This window comes from Rhineura floridana, chromosome 9 (genome assembly GCF_030035675.1).
Source record: "Rhineura floridana isolate rRhiFlo1 chromosome 9, rRhiFlo1.hap2, whole genome shotgun sequence".
NCBI lineage: Eukaryota > Metazoa > Chordata > Lepidosauria > Squamata > Rhineuridae > Rhineura > Rhineura floridana.
In genome coordinates this window covers 35,631,556-35,654,070 of record NC_084488.1, presented here as the reverse complement: position 1 = coordinate 35,654,070, position 22,515 = coordinate 35,631,556, and the positions used below count along the sequence as shown (strand labels likewise).

The window sequence follows — 22,515 nt, the reverse complement described above, 5'->3', positions numbered from 1 at the left end:
ACAAGTCCCTGTGGTGACAATATGTTTAGTACAATCGCTAGTTTGAGGGAACATCCTAAAATGGTAAAGGGCAATCTAAGCTTTAGAGTAAATACTATGCCGGGTTCTCTAATATTATCATACAAGCTTAAAATAACTGTGTCAGTTTGGATACTTTTTGTTTCTTAAATGTCAGAAAGCATGTCCCATAATATTTTACTCTAACCGTTATATGTTAGAAATCCATCTAGTGTCAAAAGGGGAGAAGAAACTGGAAGTGCAGATGGATAACCAGGAGTGATTTTGGATTATCTCCTTCTGCGGTGATCAGGACATGTGAAACATCAGTATAACAGTGGCATCACTGCACACTTTCCAAATCTTTGTGAAGATACAATCTTCAAGACATTAAATCACAACAAGTCTACCAGGCAGTATTAGCCCCAAATTAACAGATGCTCTCTGAATTCTGAATGTCTCTGTGAGACATCACTTTTAAAATCTCTCTTTTGCAGGCAATTCTCAGTTAAGACTAAGTAAAATATATAATCTAATACTCAAAAACCTTTAAACAAGCTGTCTAAAATATTACTGCAGCATATTCACGATAAAATTAAGTTGCTGGATTTTCTTTTCTACATTTTCTTTAAGAAGAGATTAATATTAACGTAGAATTCAGCAAAAATGGTAGCAATCCTGCTTCTAGTCCAGAGACAAAATAACTCATAATTAAGACATTCTACAAAATATATATTCCTCAGTACCTTTATCTTGGAGATTCCGAAAGAGTTTTGATGACCCTTTCCAAACTGGTGGAGTTTCTGCAAGTATTTGATTCAATTCCTACAAAGTAATTAAAAAAAGATGACTATATAATAAAGACTCAGTGAGTCTGCAATCTTACTGGAAGTAAATCCCATTGAACTCAATGGGGCTTACTTCTGAGTAGATATGTACAGGATTACACTGTAAGGGGAAAAAAATTAGGACAGTTGTATAATAGGGTTTAATCTGATAATAAGACATTGAAAAGTCAGGGTTACAATAGCCTGCAAACATTTGATCAAATAAAATGATGGAATTCAGAATACATATAATAAAAATATGCAATATGAGATACCTCACTCATTCACGCCAACATTATGAAGTTGGCAGTATTGCCATCTCTATAAACTGAAACAAAGAGAGCAGCTTACCTATGGTCACCAAGAAGTTAGTTATGGCTAGGACCTCCATCTTAAAACGCTTACCCACTGCATCATACCAATTCAACCAGTACTAAATATCTTAATGTTGATCTCTCTACACCTTTGAACTATTTATAAAGTTCAAACAAAAGGAAGCATTTCAAACTCTTAAAAAAAACCCCCATATAATCCTCTCAAAATATAAAGGATGGCCAACAAACAAAAATCACATACATCAAGGCAAATTTTAATTCTTTATTGTGTGGAGCAGAATTGAAGCTCACCTGTTTTGAAAGAGATTTCCATTGTTTTGTCCCTAAAATGAATACAAAAATAATTATTTATGCAACCTATTCAATAGCATGCACGTATAGGCTGGTAGCATAATCATTAACCATTTCATCCCTTATCTCAATACACAAGCCAGCTAGATAACTTGAATTTAAACAAATGCAGGCTGTAATCCCATGCTCACTTACTTGGGGGCAAGCCTCACAGTACTCAACATACGCAAGACAGTTAGGCCAAATGACATTGGATCCTAAACATACATATATGAATTTGTAAGCAGCCAGCAAGCTAATTTGCATAAGATTCTATTCAAGGGGAGGGGACAACGAATGACAGTTGAACAGTTCCTCTAAAGGCTCAGACCATGTGAACAAGTTATTGCATTTCTCAGAATTTGAGTAAAACCCTCAACCTCTTTGATGTGGTTGGAGAGATTTTTGTTTTAGAGGTTTGTACTACTATTTCTGGAGGACTGGACCAAGTCTACCCATCAAGTAATTCTTGGGGGAAGCTGAAGACCAATTGGGAAGCATTTGGCTACTTGACAGTAACCTGCAGGGACCCAAATCACACAATAACAGTTGACTATAAAGGCTGCTATCAACTCAGGCCAAGATTTGGAATAAAAAAGGAACAATACTTAAATTCATTTTCTAGGGTGGTAGAACGATATCCTCTACTGGATTGCTCCTGCCACTCTCTCCAGAAGGCAGGACAGGCAAACTTTAAAGCATACTCTGTGTGAGAAAGGCACCTCCTCCCCAGTTTTTGGACAGGATGAGCCCCAAACCTCAAGCAAAAACCCACAGAAGAAAAAACAGTTAACAGGGGGAAAAGGGGAAACATCTTCTGTATTACGAAACATGGAAAAATATCTTGACCAACACAGCAGCTGGGAAGACCCTAGGGAGTGTAGGATATCCTACTACCATGATAAAAACCGAACTTATTGCAGGAAAGAACCAACATTCCTTGGTTACAAACCTTGGTTACAGCTCATGGATTGTCTGGAGTGAGACAAACCGTGAATTCAGGTTCAAATCACATGCTAAGCCAACCCATGGCTAAGCTCACAGCACTGCATCAGCAGGTCAAAGTCCAGAAGAGGAGCAAAGCAGCCATGTTCTTCTCACTAGGAGCCTACATGTTCACCCTAAGCCATAGTTTGGCTTAGCATTTACATGCTAACTGAGCCCATGCCTACTGTGATCCCAATAATTATCAGCCCTCAGATGTTATTTGCATTTTTTAAAAAAGCTGCCTGTTAAACCCAAAGACATATTTAGCATCCCTTCTTTTTTGGCCCTCATACACTCTTAATTCATGTATTAGGTTTGTCCATGTGGGAGCATTTCTGAGGGGTGATGAAGAATAAAAGTATGATATGAATCAGCCCTGTTCAAATTGTGGTTGCAAATGGACATTTTTTCCTCTACTGATTTGCAAAGGAAAAATGTGCATTTCCAGGCATGATTTGAATCTATACTGCACCCTGCAAATGGACTTCAAGAGGGCTCCTTCTCAGTGCCCATTAGCTGTTCAGCTCTGGGAGTGAGCCCCACTGGCTGCACCAATTACAACTGCAAAACAAACAGTAAAAAAGATTTTTAAAAATAGTTTGTGCTAGGTCAGGGGTGGCTAACTTGTGATCCTCCAGATGTTGCTGAACTACAAGTCTCATAATCTCTGATCATTGGCGAGACTGGCTGGGGCAGATAGAAGCTGGACTCCAGCAACAACACTGAGGCCCACAGGCCTGCTTTATAAGGTTCCTGAATCACACATTATGTTTATACCACCCAGAACTCATCCAGTGCTTAGAGATGTAAAATTTCTGGAAATTTTGAAGTCATGGAAGAAAACCAGTTTTTTGTGTTTTTTTCTAGAAAAAAAAACAGAAATTTTCAGAAAAAATCCAATATTAGCACTTTTTACAGATTGAAAGTCACTTTGTTACTTCAGGAACATCAAATATAATTATGTACAAGTTGGTCTGGCATAAAAATATCACATTTGGTATATTAAAAGTACGTTTTATTAAAACAATTATTACAAATTGAATTTACTTTTTGAAATTTTTACTTTTTTTGTAACAAATGGATCTACAAGATTCTGAACTGTAAGGAAAACCTGAACTGTAAGAAACCTCTTTCATTTTGCCAGTTTATGAGGAGCTGGCAAAAAACAATTAAAAAAAAACAGAAGAAACCATCAACATTAATAACAAAGAAAATTATTTATGTCTCTGTTAGTCCTCCACAGTGTCAAGCAGACATAAAGCATCCATTTCCATAAAAAGAACTGAGAAAAATAAAACATTTCATAATCCATTTTTTCTTCATTTTTTTCAATTTTTCAGAAAAAAAACAAAAAAGGCTTCAAAAAAAGTTTCCCCCAAAATTTTCCATTTTTTTCCAGGCCTTCACATCTCTACCAGTTATTTTTATTTACATAAACCATTTTCAGACTTTTTCTACCAGCTCAAAACTGTTAACAATTAATTTTTAAAAACCAATTAAAACAAAGCAATAATCAAACTAAACCACATTATCAAATAAGCACAAACATATTAACTCACCCTGGAGACCTTAACAACTGCCTTCTCCCACATGACCTTTCCAAGAGCTAAAATATTCCTCAGAAGCCCTTCTTTAGGTCCCCATGCAGCAGATAACACAGAAGAAGGGCTTTCTTAGTGGTGGCACCCAGAAGCATTGCCAGGTAGCCATGCTGTTTGCTGTGATGCCTAATTGCATGGCCACAGACTTAGACCCCAAAGTCCGGCCACAACAGCACTACAAGTAGCACTCCATTTTGGAATGCTCTCCTGAGGAAGGTTGCACTGTGTTGCTTTTATTATGCTGTGTTGCTTTCATTATGCTTATTTTTATTTATTTTTACTGAACTTTTTTCATTCATCAGTTTTTCAGTCTGAACAGCAGCACAGTAATCAACCAAAAAACTAACTGTTCAAAAAAGAGACGTTTTACATCCTTTCCAGAATCTTAAAAAAATGTAGATTTCCCAACTTCCACTGGCAAAAGGTTCTAGTCTTCCAAAACTTAGCATTTATAACTAAACAGCCCAATTTCTGGACACTGCCATTCTTCTCTTTTACTATGATGGAACAGCAAGTAATGCTTGCTCATCAGAGCACAAGCTAGGGAAAAGCAGACTTTCAGCTATGTGGATCCCAGGGCTTTAAAGGATTATAATCAGCATTTTGAATTGAGCGCAGAAGCAGATCAGTAAAGCAGTGTATTCCCTAGTGTTAATAGCTTTCTATACAAAAAAGGGAAAATAATTTTGACTGTTTAAAGGACATTTTTGCCACCTTGTTCTTTTTTCAAATTGCTTCTCAAAGTCTACTTTCCCACATAGCTTTTGACTTATCCTTTTAATCTTTATTACCTACTTAAATCATATCCAGTTCTCCCTGTTCTTCTCTCTCCACACTTTCTGTTGTTTTCCTTATTGCCTGTTTTAGCTTACAAGATCCCTAGGGACAGGGACCTGTTTATTTTTGCCCATGCAAAAGACATCATACAAATAACAACAGCAGCTTCTAAAGCATTTTGCATAGTTAATTTTAATGTCCTTAATAAGAACCATGAAACCAATATTATTGCTATTTTACATTTTTACTCTAGATTTTACAAAGCTCAACAGCTTAAAAGGTTTGAGAATACCAACACCAATATATGATGGTAGAACTGTTGGATACCTACAGTGAGCCCACAAGAAAAGGGAAGCTATACTTTAAATTAAAAATTAGAAGATTTCATACAAACATTCAGAGTAGCAATCACATTGGTGGTAGATGAGGAGGAAACAGACAGACAGATTAAATAAAAGCAGGTATGGAAGGAACACACCCACAGCAATTTATTTATTTATGCATAACTTGCTCAAGGTCTGACAAAACAAGAGCAAGAAAAAGTCTCTATTACTGCCACTGCAGTGTCAAAAATAACCAAGCAAGATGGCAGGAACCACACCCGTTTGTGTGAGCACACACCTTGTGGGTGGCTGCAGACTTCTTACTAAAATGCTAGCCTAGCTCTAAAAAGTTCTGAGGATTGTTTTGCAGAACCTCTATGTGAGACTATACAGACCCCCTCCACACTAGGGATGGAAAGATCTGTCAATTTTGGTTCTCTCAGCTCCTCACTTTTCTAATGTTAAATTCAGTTCTCTACATTTCTGCAGCAATCTTCAATTTTTTTTAAAAAAAATCCTCATGAAAAATCTCCATTTTAATGTGAATTTCTCCAAATAAACACATTTTTGTAGGCATTTTTGACAAAGGTACACATTTTTGCAGGCCATTTCTCATCACATCATGCCTTTTTGCATGTTATTTTCACTCATTTCTTCATCTTTATGAACACTTTCCCCTAATACATGCATTTTTATAAATATTGTTTAGTTGGCAAACTGCATCCCAAAATTCTAATAAATGTGAATTTCGAAGGATGGCTGTGTTTCAGTTCTCATATTGTTTCAGAAAGTGCGAATTTGATAAATTCTGCTTGAAATGCAAACTGCATCGAAATTCTCACCCATTCCTACTCCACACAGACACACAACTATACTTACACCTTGGTTCATCATTTGTAACTGACTGAATGAAGTCATACGGTGTCATAAAGAGCTGCCCTTCAAATTCTAAACTGGAAAACATACGAAACCGCTGTTCCCGTGATGTTGCATAAAGACCCAAATCTTCATGATCTGTGGCCTTTTAAAAAAAGACAAAAGAAACCGAAAGAGTGTTAGCTGTTTCAATTATTGTAACAGCGATGCTTTCAGCTCTCCCTCACAGCGTCCTGCTGTCTAACACTCTAAACTGGCTCATCTCTTCACCTCCAATCCCACAACATGGTTCTTTGAACACAGAGTTATATTTCCTTCTTTCCTCTCTCATATTTTAAATCTACATCTGAAAGTGTGGCCATATGTATGTCTTGCTTTATCGTAGAAGCAGCATGTTTTACAGAAGACATATTAACTATTATGTCCTATCATTATGGGTGTGTGGTTTGGTTTAGTACTAGGCCAAAAATATCCCTCCCTTCATGGAGCAATTTATCTCCTGCAAAAGTGGGGAAAGGATTTGTTTAGTTTTTTGGCAGGGCTGGGGGTGAGAAATTTTTCATATTTTGGTGGAAGTTTACTATGACAGATGTGAGGTGGCATTAGGGCTACAGTCTCTCTTTTAGTAGTAAAACAATTTTGCCATATCAAGCGGTGGCAGAGGTGCAACAAGTTGCATCAGCTGGTCGTGTTCCTCACTGAGCATAGGCAATGGGAACAATGTCATGTCATGACATGGCATCATTTCCAGGGGGATTGTTAGCAACAAAAAATTAAAACATGGATGCTCCTACACACCTGCTGCTCATTGCACCTCTGCCATTGCTTGAAGCAGCAGCAACACTCCCCTCCCCAGTAATACTGCAACCCACTGTCACTGAGAAATTTCTTCCAACTCCCAAAGATAACAAAAATTGTTTGAGGGCAACTTTTATTCTCCCCAGTGCCAAAAAAAGAGTCTGGTCTGGTTTACATTTTAAGTGGTAATCACTCACGAAATTAGCCAATGAAGTATGCTGCCTTGTTTTGGTCAGGAAACGGCTTAAACAGAACCAATCTCCGTTTTGCCCATAAAACTATTTGTAAAATAGGGCAGATAAAGAACTTGCCTCTCACCATGTATCAGAACAAGGGCTGCTACAAATGTGTGGTGCTCTGGAACAAAGATGCCAAAAGTGTGTCCATCATACAGAGGCACACATTTTCGTGAAACATAATGGAAATCACACCTGACAGACCATGCAATGAGATCCATGAAAGAACAAAAGCACTGGTGAGGTAATGGGTAAGAGTCAATAAGGGTCCAGTTTCTATTCTTACTTTTGGAGATTATCTGATTCAAATCTCTTAGTAATTAGCGGCAAACCTCAAAAACTTTCATGAAAGCATATCCCTATCAAAAGATGTTAAGACTTTTGTTTACTAATCTTCCTGGCAATCTTACGGTGATGTTGTATCATGTTATAGCTCAGCACCTTTACAAAACTGGACACAGCCATTTCTCTCAAGCAAACTGTCACGAATCTCTAATTAAAACCATTTCCTTACTATCACAAATAATAGATTTTTTTTTTCAATAATTTTTATTCAAATTTTCATAAAACATACAAGACGAAATCATAAAACATTCAAAGACAAAAAACAAAATCAAAAATAGTTAAACAAAAACAAAAAACAAAAAAAAACAAAAATAAAAATAAAAAATAAAAAATAAAGAGTAAAATATTGACTTCCCATTTGTCAAAGATCAGATCAGTTATAAGTCTATAATATATAACAATCCTGTCTCTTAAGTCATATTATAAAATCACTTTCCTCCAATAGTTATCTTACTTAATCATCAAATCTCATAAACATTACTTTATTCTTTCCACAAAAAGTCAAAGAGAGGTTTCAATTCTTTAAGAAATATATCTATCAATTTTTTTTTTCCAGATAAGCATATCGATTAATCCATCTCATTACTAATTATGATAATCTTATTGTCATAACCATAGTAAAAATAAACATTTCAATTAATCCATCACATCAGAATCTGTTAGGTTCAGTAATTTCAGTAGCCATTATTCTATTATCCCTATTAGTTCCATTTTCCATCTTCCATCTTCAGTAGTCTTGTTAAGTCCAGTAATTTCGGTATCCAATCTTCCATTATCAGTATTCCATAATAATCTTGCTGTCAAAGCCATAGTCATATAGTAAGAGTCTGATGGGAATTACCTCTATCCCAAATATTTTCTTGCCATCCATTCTGAATAGGTTGCTGAAATACTGCTGTAAAATCATATCTCTGTTCTTTTTTTCAAAATACACTGGGTCATCTCTTGAAAGTTTTTCCATTGTCACATGGCTGCAGTTAATTCCATAGATTTTCTCTATATTGGGCTCCATCACATCATTCCAGTCCAGAAGATTATCCATGCCATTGATAACTTTATCTCTAGAATCTTCATTAATTTCTTCAGAGATAACATTGAGTTCCAAACAATAGATTTTATTTCTAAAGTCCATAGACTCCAAATCTTTTTCCTGTTCCACGTTTGTTCCAATCTCCGGGGTCTCCTCTCTCACAGGGACCCCTGTTCCAGTCTCCAGGGTCTCCTCTCTCACAGGGACCCCTGTTCCAGTCTCCAGGGTCTCCTCTCTCACAAGGACCCCTATGTCTTTAATCTCCTGTGTCTCCAAACAATAGATTTTATTTCTAAAGTCCATAGACTCCAAATCTTTTTCCTGTTCCACGTTTGTTCCAATCTCCGGGGTCTCCTCTCTCACAGGGACCCCTTCCAGGGTCACCTCTCTCACAGGGACCCCTATATCTTTAATCTCCTGCGTCATTTTACTCAATTCAATTTTCAGCTCCTTACAACCCTGTCGCAGGTTTTGTTTCGTTATCTCAATCTCATCCATTATTTTCTGAAACATAGTTATTTCCAGATTCTCAGCCACTTTCTTAATTGCCATTTTAAAAGAAAAATATAGGAAAACCACTTCTTATTTCAGCAACAATTGGGTTAATACTCCAAACTTGGTGACATCACAGTATAAACAGAGCAGACAGCCTTATCTCTCCATAGTTAAGTAAACAAAATGCAGTTCCCAGGATCGAAACAATTAATGGCAGTCGTCAGGAAACAGATTCGTCAAAAAAAAATAGACCAAAAAGAGAGTAGTCTCAGACAATATAATATTCTTCAAAATAAAAATCTGGAATAGAAATCCCTCTTCTGTGTATATCTTTAGAATGCAAATCCAGGACAGCTTTTTGCAACAAAAACAGAGATAAGCTATTAATTAGTGCGTAGCAGAGAGAAGTTATGGCTCCCCAGTGAGATGTCAAAAACCGATCAATCTGGCAAATCTCTTTTAAACAGCAACAATTTAAGTCAAATAAAAGAAAAATATAGAAAGAAGGGTGCTTGCCTGTTAGTGCGTTCTCTCTTAGAAGATAAGGTGAACGTTCGCTTTATCAGATAGAGCTTGCTGTTGAAAATCCGTCCCACCTTCGTCGGCTGGACCTCGTCCCATAAATTAATGAGATCTGGTCGTCCCAACAAAAATAGGCTTTGAGGTTAATCTCTTCGTTTCTCCCTACCCGGGAGAAGTTTAATCAGTCAAAAAAAAAGAAAAAACTGACTGATATATCTGAATAAGCTTCTTTTGAGGCAGGAGCCCGTCTCAAAAGCAGGCACAGGCTAAGTCACCCTTCCCGGAAGTCCTCAAATAATAGATTTTAAAGAAAATGTGTATCTCTCTCTCTCTATGCAAAGCCTGGAAGTTAACTGCAACCATTTCTTTTGAAATTAATGTCTGTTAAAACACACACACAGAAACACAGAAGTTGGAAGTATTTTAATGTACCCACATTCAAGCCTTCCAGAAGCATTTCCCCAACTATTCAACACTGTAATGATAGTAAGAAAACAGATAACATCTTCAGACACCAAATCAAGCCACTTTTCCCAGAACAAAACAATTCTATATGTTCTTACTCAGAAGTAATAATTTAATGGGGTGTCTAGGTAAGCACGTATAGGATAGCTGCCCAAGCAATGCAATCTTAGCAATTTTTCAATGCATATAAACTACCCTAAAAAATCATTTCATCAGCTTATGTATTTCACGAACCCTTGTTACCAACTTTCTAATAGTTAGAAAGGTAACTTAGGCACCCACTAGATGATCTTTTTATTGTGCATTTATGATGATTTGTGCTCATAATGCTATCATGGTGATCACACGCAATCCCGTTTTCAACACCGTTTGTGTGTGCAAAAGTTTTAAGGCGGTCTTATTGCTTCATTTTCAGTCAGTGCATACCCTGTAATTTCCTACAGGAATGCTGTAACTTTTCAAACCCTAAAGTGTTCTGGTTTTGTTTTTGTCCAGCTATTGTTGTGCTATAGCCTCTCCAGATAGGAAAAATGTGGTAGCACTGGAGAAGCACCTCAAAACAACTAATAACTGACAGCCAGCATGGTGTAGTGGTTAGAATGTTGGAGTAGAATCTGGGAGACCAGGGTTCAAATCCCAACTCAACCACAAAGCTTGTTGGGTGACCTTGGCCAGTCACAGTCTCTCAGCCTAACCCACCTCACAGGGTTGTTGCGAGGATAAAGGAGAGGGAGGAGAACCATGTATGCTGCTTTGAGCTCCTTGGAGGAAAGGTGTCATACAAATGTAGTAATTTGTTGTTATGTTCCTTCAAGTCGATTACAACTTATGGCGACCCTATGAATCAGCAACTCCAACAGCATCTGTCATGAACAACCTGTTCAGATCTTGTAAGTTCAGCTCTCTGGCTTCCTTTATGGAATCAATCCATCTCTGGTTTGGCCTTTCTCTTTTTCTACTCCCTTCTGTTTTTCCCAGCATTATTATCTTTTCTAGTGAATCATGTCTTTTGGTTCACATATGAGCCAAGATCCACATTAAAAATGCTGTTTTCCATCGCGATTGATTTTGACAGTTCACATACTTCCGCCCTCGCTACGAATAAATTGGCTGTTTTTCTTTTTAGCATTCACACGTGTGTGCGTTTATTGCTATCAGTGTTTCCTTGTTGCCGCACCCACACATTAGAATGTTAACTGTGGAGGCGGGGAAGGGGCGGTGTTTCCCTAAACGAAGGGAGAAATAGGCACTTGAAAGAAAGGGAATCGCCTACAGCTACCCCACTTCCCTGCGGTGCAGGCTTTCTCCTGTCCTCCCTGCTCCCACCCGTGGCTGTTAGGCTGTCCCTGTGTGAGATTGGTGTGCCTTTGGCACCCCGGGACAAGCCTCAGCATGCGTTCTGGGAAACATAGAAAAAACCCAAACAATTATCTTTAGAGAGACATTAAAAGCAGCTACTAAAGGAAGCATCGACCATTTAATATTACCGCTCTCCGTGAGTGGGATGAGTGGAGCAGATGCTGGGATGAGACGCCAAGGCAGCTCCCATTTCCCCTGTGCTTTTGGGCACTTATAGATTACCCCAGCGGCACCTTCGCCAGCCTCCTCTTGCCATGGCTGCGCACACTCCAAGCCTGGGTGTAGCTCCAGCAAGCGGCGCGGAGTGGCTTGTGGACCCCCCCCCCGCAGCTCAAGCGAGAGAGCCGGCCAAGGCTGAAGGGGAGCCTCCCTCTTTGGCGGCGGGGTGAGCAAGATTTTCCCAGGAAGGAATTTCCTGAGCTCCAGCTCTTCCCTGCTACCCTCAGGGAGTTGTTGGTGTCAGGGGTGTGGGGAAAAAAACACTCACATCACATGCAGAGAGCTTTCACAGAATTAGATATTCTAGGGTCAATAATTTGGACGAATGTTATTTTGTTTAAAGGAGTGGGGGAGGAAATGTATTGGGGGGGAAGTGGGCGAAAGGAAGGCAAGAGAGACCGGAAGTTGCTTCGTCAAGGGCAGGAAACAAAATGACACCCAGAGACAGTTAAAGGGGTGGAGAAAAGGGAGGATCTAATGGCGAAGAAACTGCACAGCTAATAAAAGGCACTTAAAAGGTAATACACGGTAGAAACGCACTGAGACGGGTGCGGATTTTAAGAGCAATTTCGGGTTTTTGTCGCATCGATTTAATCTGGATTTAAAGGCAAAAGCAGCTGAATGTACTCGCGTTGGCAAAAACGTCATGTAAACGGTCCCAATTAAAAGGGGCTGCAAAAAGCATCAGATCCACATTATACCGGCATCTGATCAGGCTCTCAGTTTCATCATTTTAGCTTCTAGTGATAGTTCTGGTTTAATTTGTTCTAACACTCAATTATTTGTCTTTTTTGCAGTCCATGGTATGCGTAAAGCTCTCCAACACCACATTTCAAAGGAGCTGATTTTTTTCTTATCTGTTTTTTCCACTGTCCAACTTTCACATCCATAGAGATTGGGAATACCACGGTCTGAATGATCCTGACCTTAGTGTTCAGTGATACATACTTGCATTTGAGGACCTTTTCTAGTCCTCTCATAGCTGCTCTCCCCAGTCCTAGCCTTCTTCTGATTTCTTGACTATTGTCTCCATTTTCGTTAATGACTGTGCCAAGGTATTGATAATCCTTGACAAGCTCAATGTCCTCACTGTCAACTTTAAAGTTACATAAATCTTGTTATTGCTTTAGTCTTCTTGACAGTCAGCTGTAGTCCTGCTTTTGTGCTTTTCTCTAACTTTCATCAGCATTCATTTCAAATCATTACTGGTTTCTGCTAGTAGTATGGTATCGTCTGCATATCTTAAATTATTGATATTTCTCCCTCCAATGCAGGAAAGCCCACAAATATAGCAGGGCTGGCTTAGCACATTTTAAAGCAAGAGAAATAATATACATTACCATCTAAATTGGGCGGAGGGGCAGAGAAAGATCATTAAGTCCATAAGCTGTACAGTTCAGTACATCAGCAATAATCAGGAAGCTGATAAGATGTAACTCTTGCTAGAGCTCAAGCAGCCAGAAGGCCAAGAATTTGCAGATATTGAGCCCTGGAAGCTGGAAAGCTCCTCAGTTCCCTTCCCCATTCAGTGCCCTACCCTATAGCTAGCTGAGGTTAGAAAGAACAGGAGCATTGGGAAAGGGGTCTGCATCTGCTAACCCAATTAACAAAGAAACAACATGTGTAATCAAGTGAAAGCTTTTATTGAACAGCATTAAAGATGGAGTATGTTCTGAAAGCAGAACAAATTAATAGGGCTGCCAACCTTTTCTACCCGAGCCGGGCTCCTGTGCCTTTGAAAGTTGCACGACAGCAGAGTTGCAGCTGTCATTCACCCATTACATTCCTATGCTAGGTATGGCTTCACCTGTCGCATAATTGAATCAAGCAGCTTCCAAACCTACAGGAGCCTAGTTAGAACAAGAAGGCTGGCAATCTCACAGAGGAATAGCTGGAATCATCCGGGTCACTGCTGCTGGTCTTGCTGTAGATTTCACTTGTTGACTGCATCACATATGGTTAAAGGGCTGCCTGTGGAGAGCAAAGAGAAATGTAGGACAGTGACAAGTAACACAGCAGCTACAACACACAGTCAGAACTTAGATGCTCAGTAGGTGTTTGTGAGTGAATAACTGATAGAATGAGTGCTGCCAACTAACTGCTCTTCCAGTTCCTGTTTCTCAAAATACTTCTCCCTGTTGAGGAAAGAGAGTGCAGCGACTGCAACGACATTTACCTCTCCTCTGTAGGGAGTTGCACTGGAACTCTGCAATGCAGCAGCAGTTTGTGCTGCTCCATGTGGTAAAGCTGTGATCCTTCAAATGGTACAAGAGCCTCCAAAGCTCTCATACCACCTCTGGCATGGATAGTGCTGTGTGAACCAAGTGTGCAACCCAGAATCTTTTGCAACAATGGAAGGGATTATGGGTCTCCCATTAGTTTGCAGAGGGTTGCTGTTGCTCACGTGGAAATACGGAGCCTATAATTGACAAAGCACTCCCCACACTTCCTCCCATTTGAGTAATGTTATAGTAAATGCAAAAAGGAGAGGATATATGCAGAATTACTGGCCCATGTGAAATCTGGCTAGGAATATGTGCATGAATAGATGGAATGAACACACTACTACAGAAAAACCTGAATAATTCATTGCAATTTTAGCCAACTGATTGCTTTAACTAGTTTAAAAACTTTTGATAAATTAAAACAGTGCTTCCTATTAATCAAACAACAGATTTTTAAAACTTTTAGAATTATTTTTAATTCTCAAAATAAGAAAAAAACTATGGGTGATATAAACCATAATTGGAGAGACACTCTCTTTCTTATGTACAGAGGAGAGAATGGCTCTTCTAAAATGGTGGCTGCTGTGACATGAATATTTCCAAAGGAAGCATTCTTTTTATTCAGAATGATTGCTTTGTTCATGAGGAAATGTATGAAACTTTGACTAAAAGATTAACATTTGTTTAATTCAACTGACAATCCTTTTAAGAATGTACAAAAAAAATCCAAATTCCATCCTTATGAAGAGCAATCATATTGCTGCCAAATGTCTTAACTTTTCAGTACACTTTAAAGGAGTGCTTAAACTATAGCTATGCCACACACAGAGTTAAACTGAGGTAAAGTATGACATAATTTTTCTACCTAGATTTTAAGAAGAGGTGTGTGTGTGAGTTTTGCCAAGAGTTGATCTCATGTTTCCTTAATGTCAGTGAATAAAAAGCTTTATTCTAAACCAGACCAAAACCAAACTCCAACTGTGATTTTCCCACAGAGAAAAGGCTGCACACCAGATAAAAGATCTGCTGCATGAAACAGCTGTCAACAGTGGCTACGAAATGTAACTCAGCAACTCAATCCATTATCCAAAAAAACATGTATTCTACTTAATCCACACATGATCATGTCAAAATGTTTACAAGTCTGACAGAGCCTATCCTTGCATTACACAGAGGCTGGAGATATACATGCAGGTGGAAGAGCCACTGTATTTCTTGCTAAACTGTATGGTGTGTCTATTCTGGTACTTCCAGTTATTGGAGTGGAGCAGGGAAGAAAAGGTGTGAGAGATACGGTTCAGACAAGATACCATGTCAAAGTGGGGAGGCGGAGAGGAGCAATTACAGAAGTTCCGACTTTGTAGCATCTGCTTTCCCCTTCCCCTGCTTACTTGTGTGGGGTGCTCTGTCCTGGCAGCCCCAGTTGTTGGAAAGGAATCTGATGTTTGCATCTGTAATCCTCCTGAGGCAAGGATACCTGTAAGGGTTCTATGCAGAGCAGTGCTAGCAATGTGCTCAAGTTTGTATCTGTGCTATTTTGTACAAGTATTCAAAGTGCCTTTTCTCCATAGTTTCCCATCCCTAGAGTTCCCCTTCCGAGCGCAAAGTGAAGCCAAACAGATATAGCCACATGCCTCGCTATCTGAGTTGTAGTCACTCTGTGTGGGGTTACATATTGGTAGTGGTGTTCTGCGATTCAGTGCTGAGTTCCACCATATCCTAGGCTCTGTTGTGGCAACACAGACAATGTGGGAATGGCTTTTTTTTTTAAATCTCCCATTGAAATCAATGTGAGGGAATTCATTTGTGCTTGATCAGGTGTTGATGTACAGTTGTGTCTTTGACAGGGGTGAGGCTTTGTATTAATGATGAAGCACAGGATTTGGCATACATGTGTTCCTCCCTTATGTTGCCTGTGTCTCACCAACTCTGCTCCTTCAGATGTTCCACTGCCATATATATCAAGGGACCTGCACTGGTTTATCTGCCATGGTTGAATCTGTGGCATGTCTGGTGCTCCACAGGTTTAGTGGAGATTCCACAAATCTAAAGCACCTTAATCTGTGTAACACCATTTTATCATATGTTATTTCTAAAGTGGAATAGATAATTCATCTGAAATTTGGATTAAAATCACAATCTGCCCCGAAAGGTAGTAGCTGCATTTTAGCACTCAACCTTTAGAAAGAAAAGTTATTGTGCAAATCCAAAGCACAGGGGCCACAGGATTACAGTTCAATTATGATTATTCAGCTGAGTTTTACACAATATTAAAAAAACTTTGTGACTACAAAACATATTCTCCCCAAATCTCTACATGAAATTATCATATCCAATCTTCAAGCCAAGTTCTTACAACTTTTAAGTTTGTTACAAATGGGTTTTTAAAATTTTATATAAGCAATTTTCACATTCCTTGATGCAAAATAAGTTTGAGATTAGTGCAATTCTGAACAAATAAAGGAAGTGAAGGAAAAGAAAACTTTCTTTTAAAGGTTGTGCTGTACTTGGCCTCAGGCTAACAAAATATGCTCCCAAGTAGATAAAAGTGGTATAATTTTGTTTGCATGCTGGGTGGCCAAAAGGTTAAACATCAGATTCTTAGTGTGGGAAAATCCCAAAGCAGACAAAATTGTTTTGGTACTTCACAAACTCTCTAGCAGAAAGTACTAGTAGTCTTGCTGTATGTTTTTGTTTGACTATAGGATTGTATATAAATATTCTAAAAACACAATAAGTAACAATATATAAAATATTATGTTTTCTACCATAATTTGAAAGCAGAAAGAAGCGGTTTGGTCAAATATATCACAGTTATAGTGATTCAGAATTCTCCTCCAAAAACTCTTTGACCAAAATCTGCCATACATTCTGCAAATTTAACATACATTTATCCTGCACCAGAACTTCTTATTGCTATCCTACCAAACACTTATGTAGTCTTGGAATATGTACATTATCACAATACGTTAACTATTTGGTGCCAAGGTATTTCCTGTACTTTGTACATTACATGACATTATACCACAAAGCTTCAGCTGTCCTAGATCGTGACTACTGGCAAGTCCAGTAACACAGTGCTTCTTGACATCATATTCACATACAAATGTGAAAAATCTAACTGGAAAAAACTGACATATATTTCCAGATCAGCAGATGTCAGGATTTCCCCAGAGTACTTCTATATTATGCTCAAATCCTGTATGTGTCTGCTAGATAAAAAGACATGGGAGAGTATTCTAAGGCATCCTGTCAATGCAAAAAATTCTGCTTGTGCAATAGAACTTTCTCCCCCTCTCCTCCCTTCCCAATTCTTCTCCAGAGGATTGGGGAAACCCCTAGAACAGATATGTGGGGTGCGGGGGGAAATCCTACTGTACAAGTGGAAATCCTTGTACTGACAGGACCGTGACTAAGCGCTACTTTGGATACAACACAGGGGGCTGATTCAGGCATCATGCTAAACAACAGTTTACTACTCCTTCTCCTCTGGCACAGCCATGAGGTTTTTGATTAACCACAGCCTGTTGCGTCATGCAAGCCCAGAAAAACTCTGGTTAATCTTAACTGTGGTTAGTGGAAACGAGCCAATCACACTTTCAATTCAAATCACAGTTTATGAAGCTGGCTTGTTTATACTAACCATAGTTTATCTAGGTCTGGATAACATGGCAAGCTGTAGTTAATCTAAAATGGAAGCAGAATCCTCCAATCTCCTCCTTGGGGCTCTGCCAGAGGAGAGAGTGTAAACCCAGAGTAGGGAGGAAGTTAGGCTTATTCTCATAATGCTAAATCATGGTTCAGCATTACACTTGAACACAGCCAAGGCATACATTTCTGAACATTTCTTTAAATCTGCTGTATGTATAGACATGTTCCTTAAAGACCTGTTCTGAATCTTCATATTATTTTCCAAGAATGCATTTTTCTAGTCCAATACATGAATCTCGTTCTATTATCTGCAAATACCCGACATGTAAGTAGTATTATCGCCCAATAGTCCTTTGGATGGAAAATTTCCCTGATGTTGCTGGTTCTTCATAATCTTTGTGTGCTTTAAAGAATCAGTTTATTCAAACACAAAATGTTTCTTCACAGAACCACCAAGACCTAAAACCCACATAACCAGTTAGTAGTATCTGGAGTGTTGTCATTTTGAAAAAGTAACCTCCTTCAACTCATATGCATGAGGAACAAGAGTTCCAAAGAGATGAGGTTTGTTTCTAGCATCTTCACTGGAATTACGGCGACAGTCTCCAGTCGGAGCGTAGGAGAAAAAGGAAACTCCACCGATACATACAGGGAGAGAGTCAGCTCAGTCCTTGCTAAAAAGGGCAGCTTTAGCCTTCCTGAAACACAACCACAAGCTCTGTTTCCCTAGGTTAAAGAAAGGTCAGGCTGTTCTAGGTGGGAAAACAACAAACAAAAAAGACTTGCCTGGAAGTCGCAGCCACTTGCTTAGATTAAAAGCAGCCAAAAGCTTAAACAGCCCCGCCCCTCGCTCAGGAAGGAAGCCTGCCTTCAAAGGAAGGAAGCCTGAGATAATCCTAAAGAGTTAAGCCCCAGCTGATAGTTGAGCCATCAGCCTCAAGTAACACATCATTGGCTGGCAGCAGTAGCTGGGAGGAACCAGCCACACATATAAAGTCAGAGCACCCTAGCGAGGAAGCCTGCTGACAAAGCGTCAAGGCCCCAGCTGACAAAGCGTCAAGGCGAGTTAAGCAGCAGAGCGAGTTCGGCAGCAGGGCGAGGAGGCCAGGGCCCCCCACTCTGCCCGTCTGTTCCCTAACCTCAACTAAACCTCAGTCTCCAACCCATTGACGTAATAAACCTTAAACAAAACTATGCAGGTAAGAAGCCAGCAGGGGTGTGGGGGCTTTCCAGTGTTTTGCACCGCCTGCAGCATGTACGACTATCTGCCTGTTGGACAGAAGTCGTGGGTGTGCTCTCGGTGCAATGAGCTCCTGGCTCTCCGGGAACGACTTCATTTCCTTGAGGCCAAGGTAGCGGACCTGGAAAAGCGGAGCGAGGCAGAGAGGTGTGTGGAGGAGGCCTTCAGGGACGTTATAGCTGTGTCCCACTCCAACGATGATAGCTCTCCTGCTATCATGGACAACGATGGTCTTGGGGAAGGAGAGCATCCAGCTGAGGAAGAGGGAAACGATCCCTTAAAAGGGACCCATTCCTTGGGGGATGAGTAGCTATCCTCTCGTGCCGAGGATATATCTCCAGGGGGTGGAGGGATCCTTGTAGTGGGTGATTCGATCATTAGGAACATAGACAGTGGGGTGTGTGATGGGCGTGTAGACCGCAAGGTGTTTTGCCTGCCTGGTGCGAAGGTTGCGGATATCGCCTATCATTTAGATAGTTTGGTAGACAGTGCTGGGGAGGAGTCAGTGGTCGTGGTGCACGTTGGCACCAACATGGGGAAATGCAGCCGTGAGGTCCTGGAACCAAAATTTAGGTTGCTAGGTAGGATGCTGAAAGCCAGGACCTCCAAGGTGGCTTTCTCTGAAATGCTACCGGTTCCACGTGCAGGACCAGCCAGACAGGCCCAGCTTCGCAGTCTCAATGCGTGGATGAGACGATGGTGTCGGGTGAAAGGGTTTGGATTTGTTAGGCACTGGGGAACATTTTGGGACAAGCCGGGCCTGTACAAAAGGGACGGGCTCCACTTGAACCAGAATGGAACCAGACTGCTGGCACTTAAAATTAAAAAGGTAGCAGAGCAGCTTTTAAACTGACTGAGGGGGGAAACCCGACAGGAGCTGAGGAAGGTCCGGTTCGGAATAAACCTCCCCCCTGGGATAAAAACCAAAAAAATGATGAAATTTTAAAAGTGGTAGGCCTAGAAGTAGGCATTGTGAGAGCAGGGGCACAGGATATAAATTCAGAAGAGCAAAATTACCACAGGCCAAACCACAAGTGCCAAAGACACTTGAAGAGAGACACTGCTTACAAGTGCCTGTACGCTAATGCTAGGAGCCTCCGAACCAAGATGGGAGAACTGGAGTGCTTGGTCTTAGAGGAGAGCATTGATATAGTGAGCACAACGGAGACCTGGTGGAATGGAGAAAACCAGTGGGATACGGTTATCCCTGGATATAAACTATATTGGAAGGACAGGACAGGACGTATTGGTGGCGGAGTCGCTCTATACGTGAAAGAAGGCATTGAATCCAGCAAGCTCGAAACCCCAAAAGAGGCGGACTCCTCCACAGAATCGTTGTGGGTGGTGATACCATGCCCCAGGAGGGACTTAATACTGGGAACGATCTATCGTCCCCCGATCAAAATGCTCAGGGAGACCTTGAGATTAGATATGAAATTGAGGAAGCATCCAAACTAGGAAATGTGGTAGTAATGGGTGACTTCAACTACCCGGACATAGACTGGCCGCATATGTGTTCCAGTCATGACAAAGAAGCAAAGTTTCTAGATATTCTAAATGACTATTCCCTAGACCAGTTGGTCATGGAACCAACCAGAGGGACGGCAACCCTGGACTTAATCCTCAGTGGGGACCGGGACCTGGTGCGAGATGTAAGTGTTGTTGAACCGATTGGGAGCAGTGACCACAGTGCTATTAAATTTAACATACATGTAAATGGCCAATTGCCAAGAAAATCCAACACGGTCACATTTGACTTCAAAAGAGGAAACTTCACAAAAATGAGGGGATTGGTAAAAAGAAAGCTGAAAAACAAAAGTCCAGAGGGTCACATCACTCGAAAATGCTTGGAAGTTGTTTAAAAACACTTTATTAGAAGCTCAACTGGTGTGCATACCGCAGATCAGAAAAGGTACCGCCAGGGCCAAGAAGATGCCAGCATGGTTAACGAGCAAAGTCAAGGAAGCTCTTAGAGGCAAAAAGTCTTCCTTCAGAAAATGGAAGTCTTGTCCGAATGAAGAAAATAAAAAGGAACACAAACTCTGGCAAAAGAAATGCAAGAAGACAATAAGGGATGCTAAAAAAGAATTTGAGGAGCACATTGCTAAGAACATAAAAACCAACAACAAAAAATTCTATAAATACATTCAAAGCAGGAGACCATCTAAGGAGGCGATTGGACCCTTGGATGATAAGGGAGTCAAAGGTGTACTAAAGAACAATAAGGAGATTGCAGAGAAGCTAAATGAATTCTTTGCATCTGTCTTCACAGTGGAAGATATAGGGCAGATCCCTGAACCTGAACTAACATTTGCAGGAAGGGATTCTGAGGAACTGAGACAAATAGTGGTAACGAGAGAGGAAGTTCTAGGCTTAATGGACAATATAAAAACTGACAAATCACCGGGCCCGGATGGCATCCACCCGAGAGTTGTCAAAGAACTCAGATGTGAGATTGCTGATCTGCTAACTAAAATATGTAACTTGTCCCTCGGGTCCTCCTCCGTGCCTGAGGACTGGAAAGTGGCAAATGTAACGCCAATATTCAAAAAGGGATCCAGAGGGGATCCTGGAAATTACAGGCCAGTTAGCTTAACTTCTGTCCCTGGAAAAATGGTAGAAAGTATTATTAAAGCTAGATTAACTAAGCACATAGAAGAACAAGCCTTGCTGAAGCAGAGCCAGCATGGCTTCTGCAAGGGAAAGTCCTCTCTCAGTAACCTATTAGAATTCTTTGAGAGTGTCAACAAGCATATAGATAGAGGTGATCCAGTGGACATAGCGTACTTAGACTTTCAAAAAGCGTTTGACAAGGTACCTCACCAAAGACTTCTGAGAAAGCTTAGCAGTCATGGAATAAGAGGAGAGGTCCTCTTGTGGATAAGGAATTGGTTGAGAAGCAGAAAGCAGAGAGTAGGAATAAACGGACAGTTCTCCCAATGGAGGGCTGTAGAAAGTGGAGTCCCTCAAGGATCGGTATTGGGACCCGTACTTTTCAACTTGTTCATTAGAATTAGGAGTGAGCAGTGAAGTGGCCAAGTTTGCTGACGACACTAAATTGTCCAGGGTTGTTAAAACAAAAAGGGATTGCAAAGAGCTCCAAAAAGACCTCTCCAAACTGAGTGAATGGGCGGGAAAATGGCAAATGCAATTCAATATAAACAAGTGTAAAATTATGCATATTGGAGCAAAAAATCTGAATTTCACATATACGCTCATGGGGTCTGAACTGGCAGTGACCCACCAGGAGAGAGACCTCGGGGTTGTAGTGGACAGCACGATGAAAATGTCGACCCAGTGTGCGGCAGCTGTGAAAAAGGCAAATTCCATGCTAGCGATAATTAGGAAAGGTATTGAAAATAAAACAGCCATTGTATAAATCTATGGTGCGGCCGCATTTGGAATACTGTGTACAGTTCTGGTCGCCTCATCTCAAAAAGGATATTATAGAGTTGGAAAGGGTTCAGAAGAGGGCAACCAGAATGATCAAGGGGATGGAGCGACTCCCTTACGAGGAAAGGTTGCAGCATTTGGGGCTTTTTAGTTTAGAGAAAAGGCGGGTCAGAGGAGACATGATAGAAGTGTATAAAATTATGCATGGCATTGAGAAAGTGGATAGAGAAAAGTTCTTCTCCCTCTCTCATAATACTAGAACTCATGGACATTCAAAGAAGCTGAATGTTGGAAGATTCAGGACAGACAAAAGGAAGTACTTCTTTACTCAGCGCATAGTTAAACTATGGAATTTGCTCCCACAAGATGCAGTAATGGCCACCAGCTTGGACGGCTTTAAAAGAAGATTAGACAAATTCATGGAGGACAGGGCTATCAATGGCTACTAGCCATGATGGCTGTGCTCTGCCACCCTAGTCAGAGG

The 22,515-nt window shown here is 40.3% G+C and overlaps 1 protein-coding gene across 2 annotated transcripts in view; it reads right to left on the bottom strand.

Annotated features, from left to right (window-relative positions):
• Nucleotides 1–22,515, bottom strand: part of MICU3 (mitochondrial calcium uptake family member 3) — an 87,451-nt gene that overhangs the window by 56,795 nt on the left and 8,141 nt on the right. For both annotated transcript variants that reach the window (XM_061584118.1, XM_061584119.1), the window contains exons 2-4: nucleotides 6,057–6,198; nucleotides 1,451–1,482; nucleotides 744–822 (exon numbers count right to left, since the gene is read on the bottom strand). In XM_061584118.1, the coding sequence (XP_061440102.1) occupies nucleotides 744–822; nucleotides 1,451–1,482; nucleotides 6,057–6,198 (253 nt within the window). The remainder of the gene's footprint in view (nucleotides 1–743; nucleotides 823–1,450; nucleotides 1,483–6,056; nucleotides 6,199–22,515) is intronic.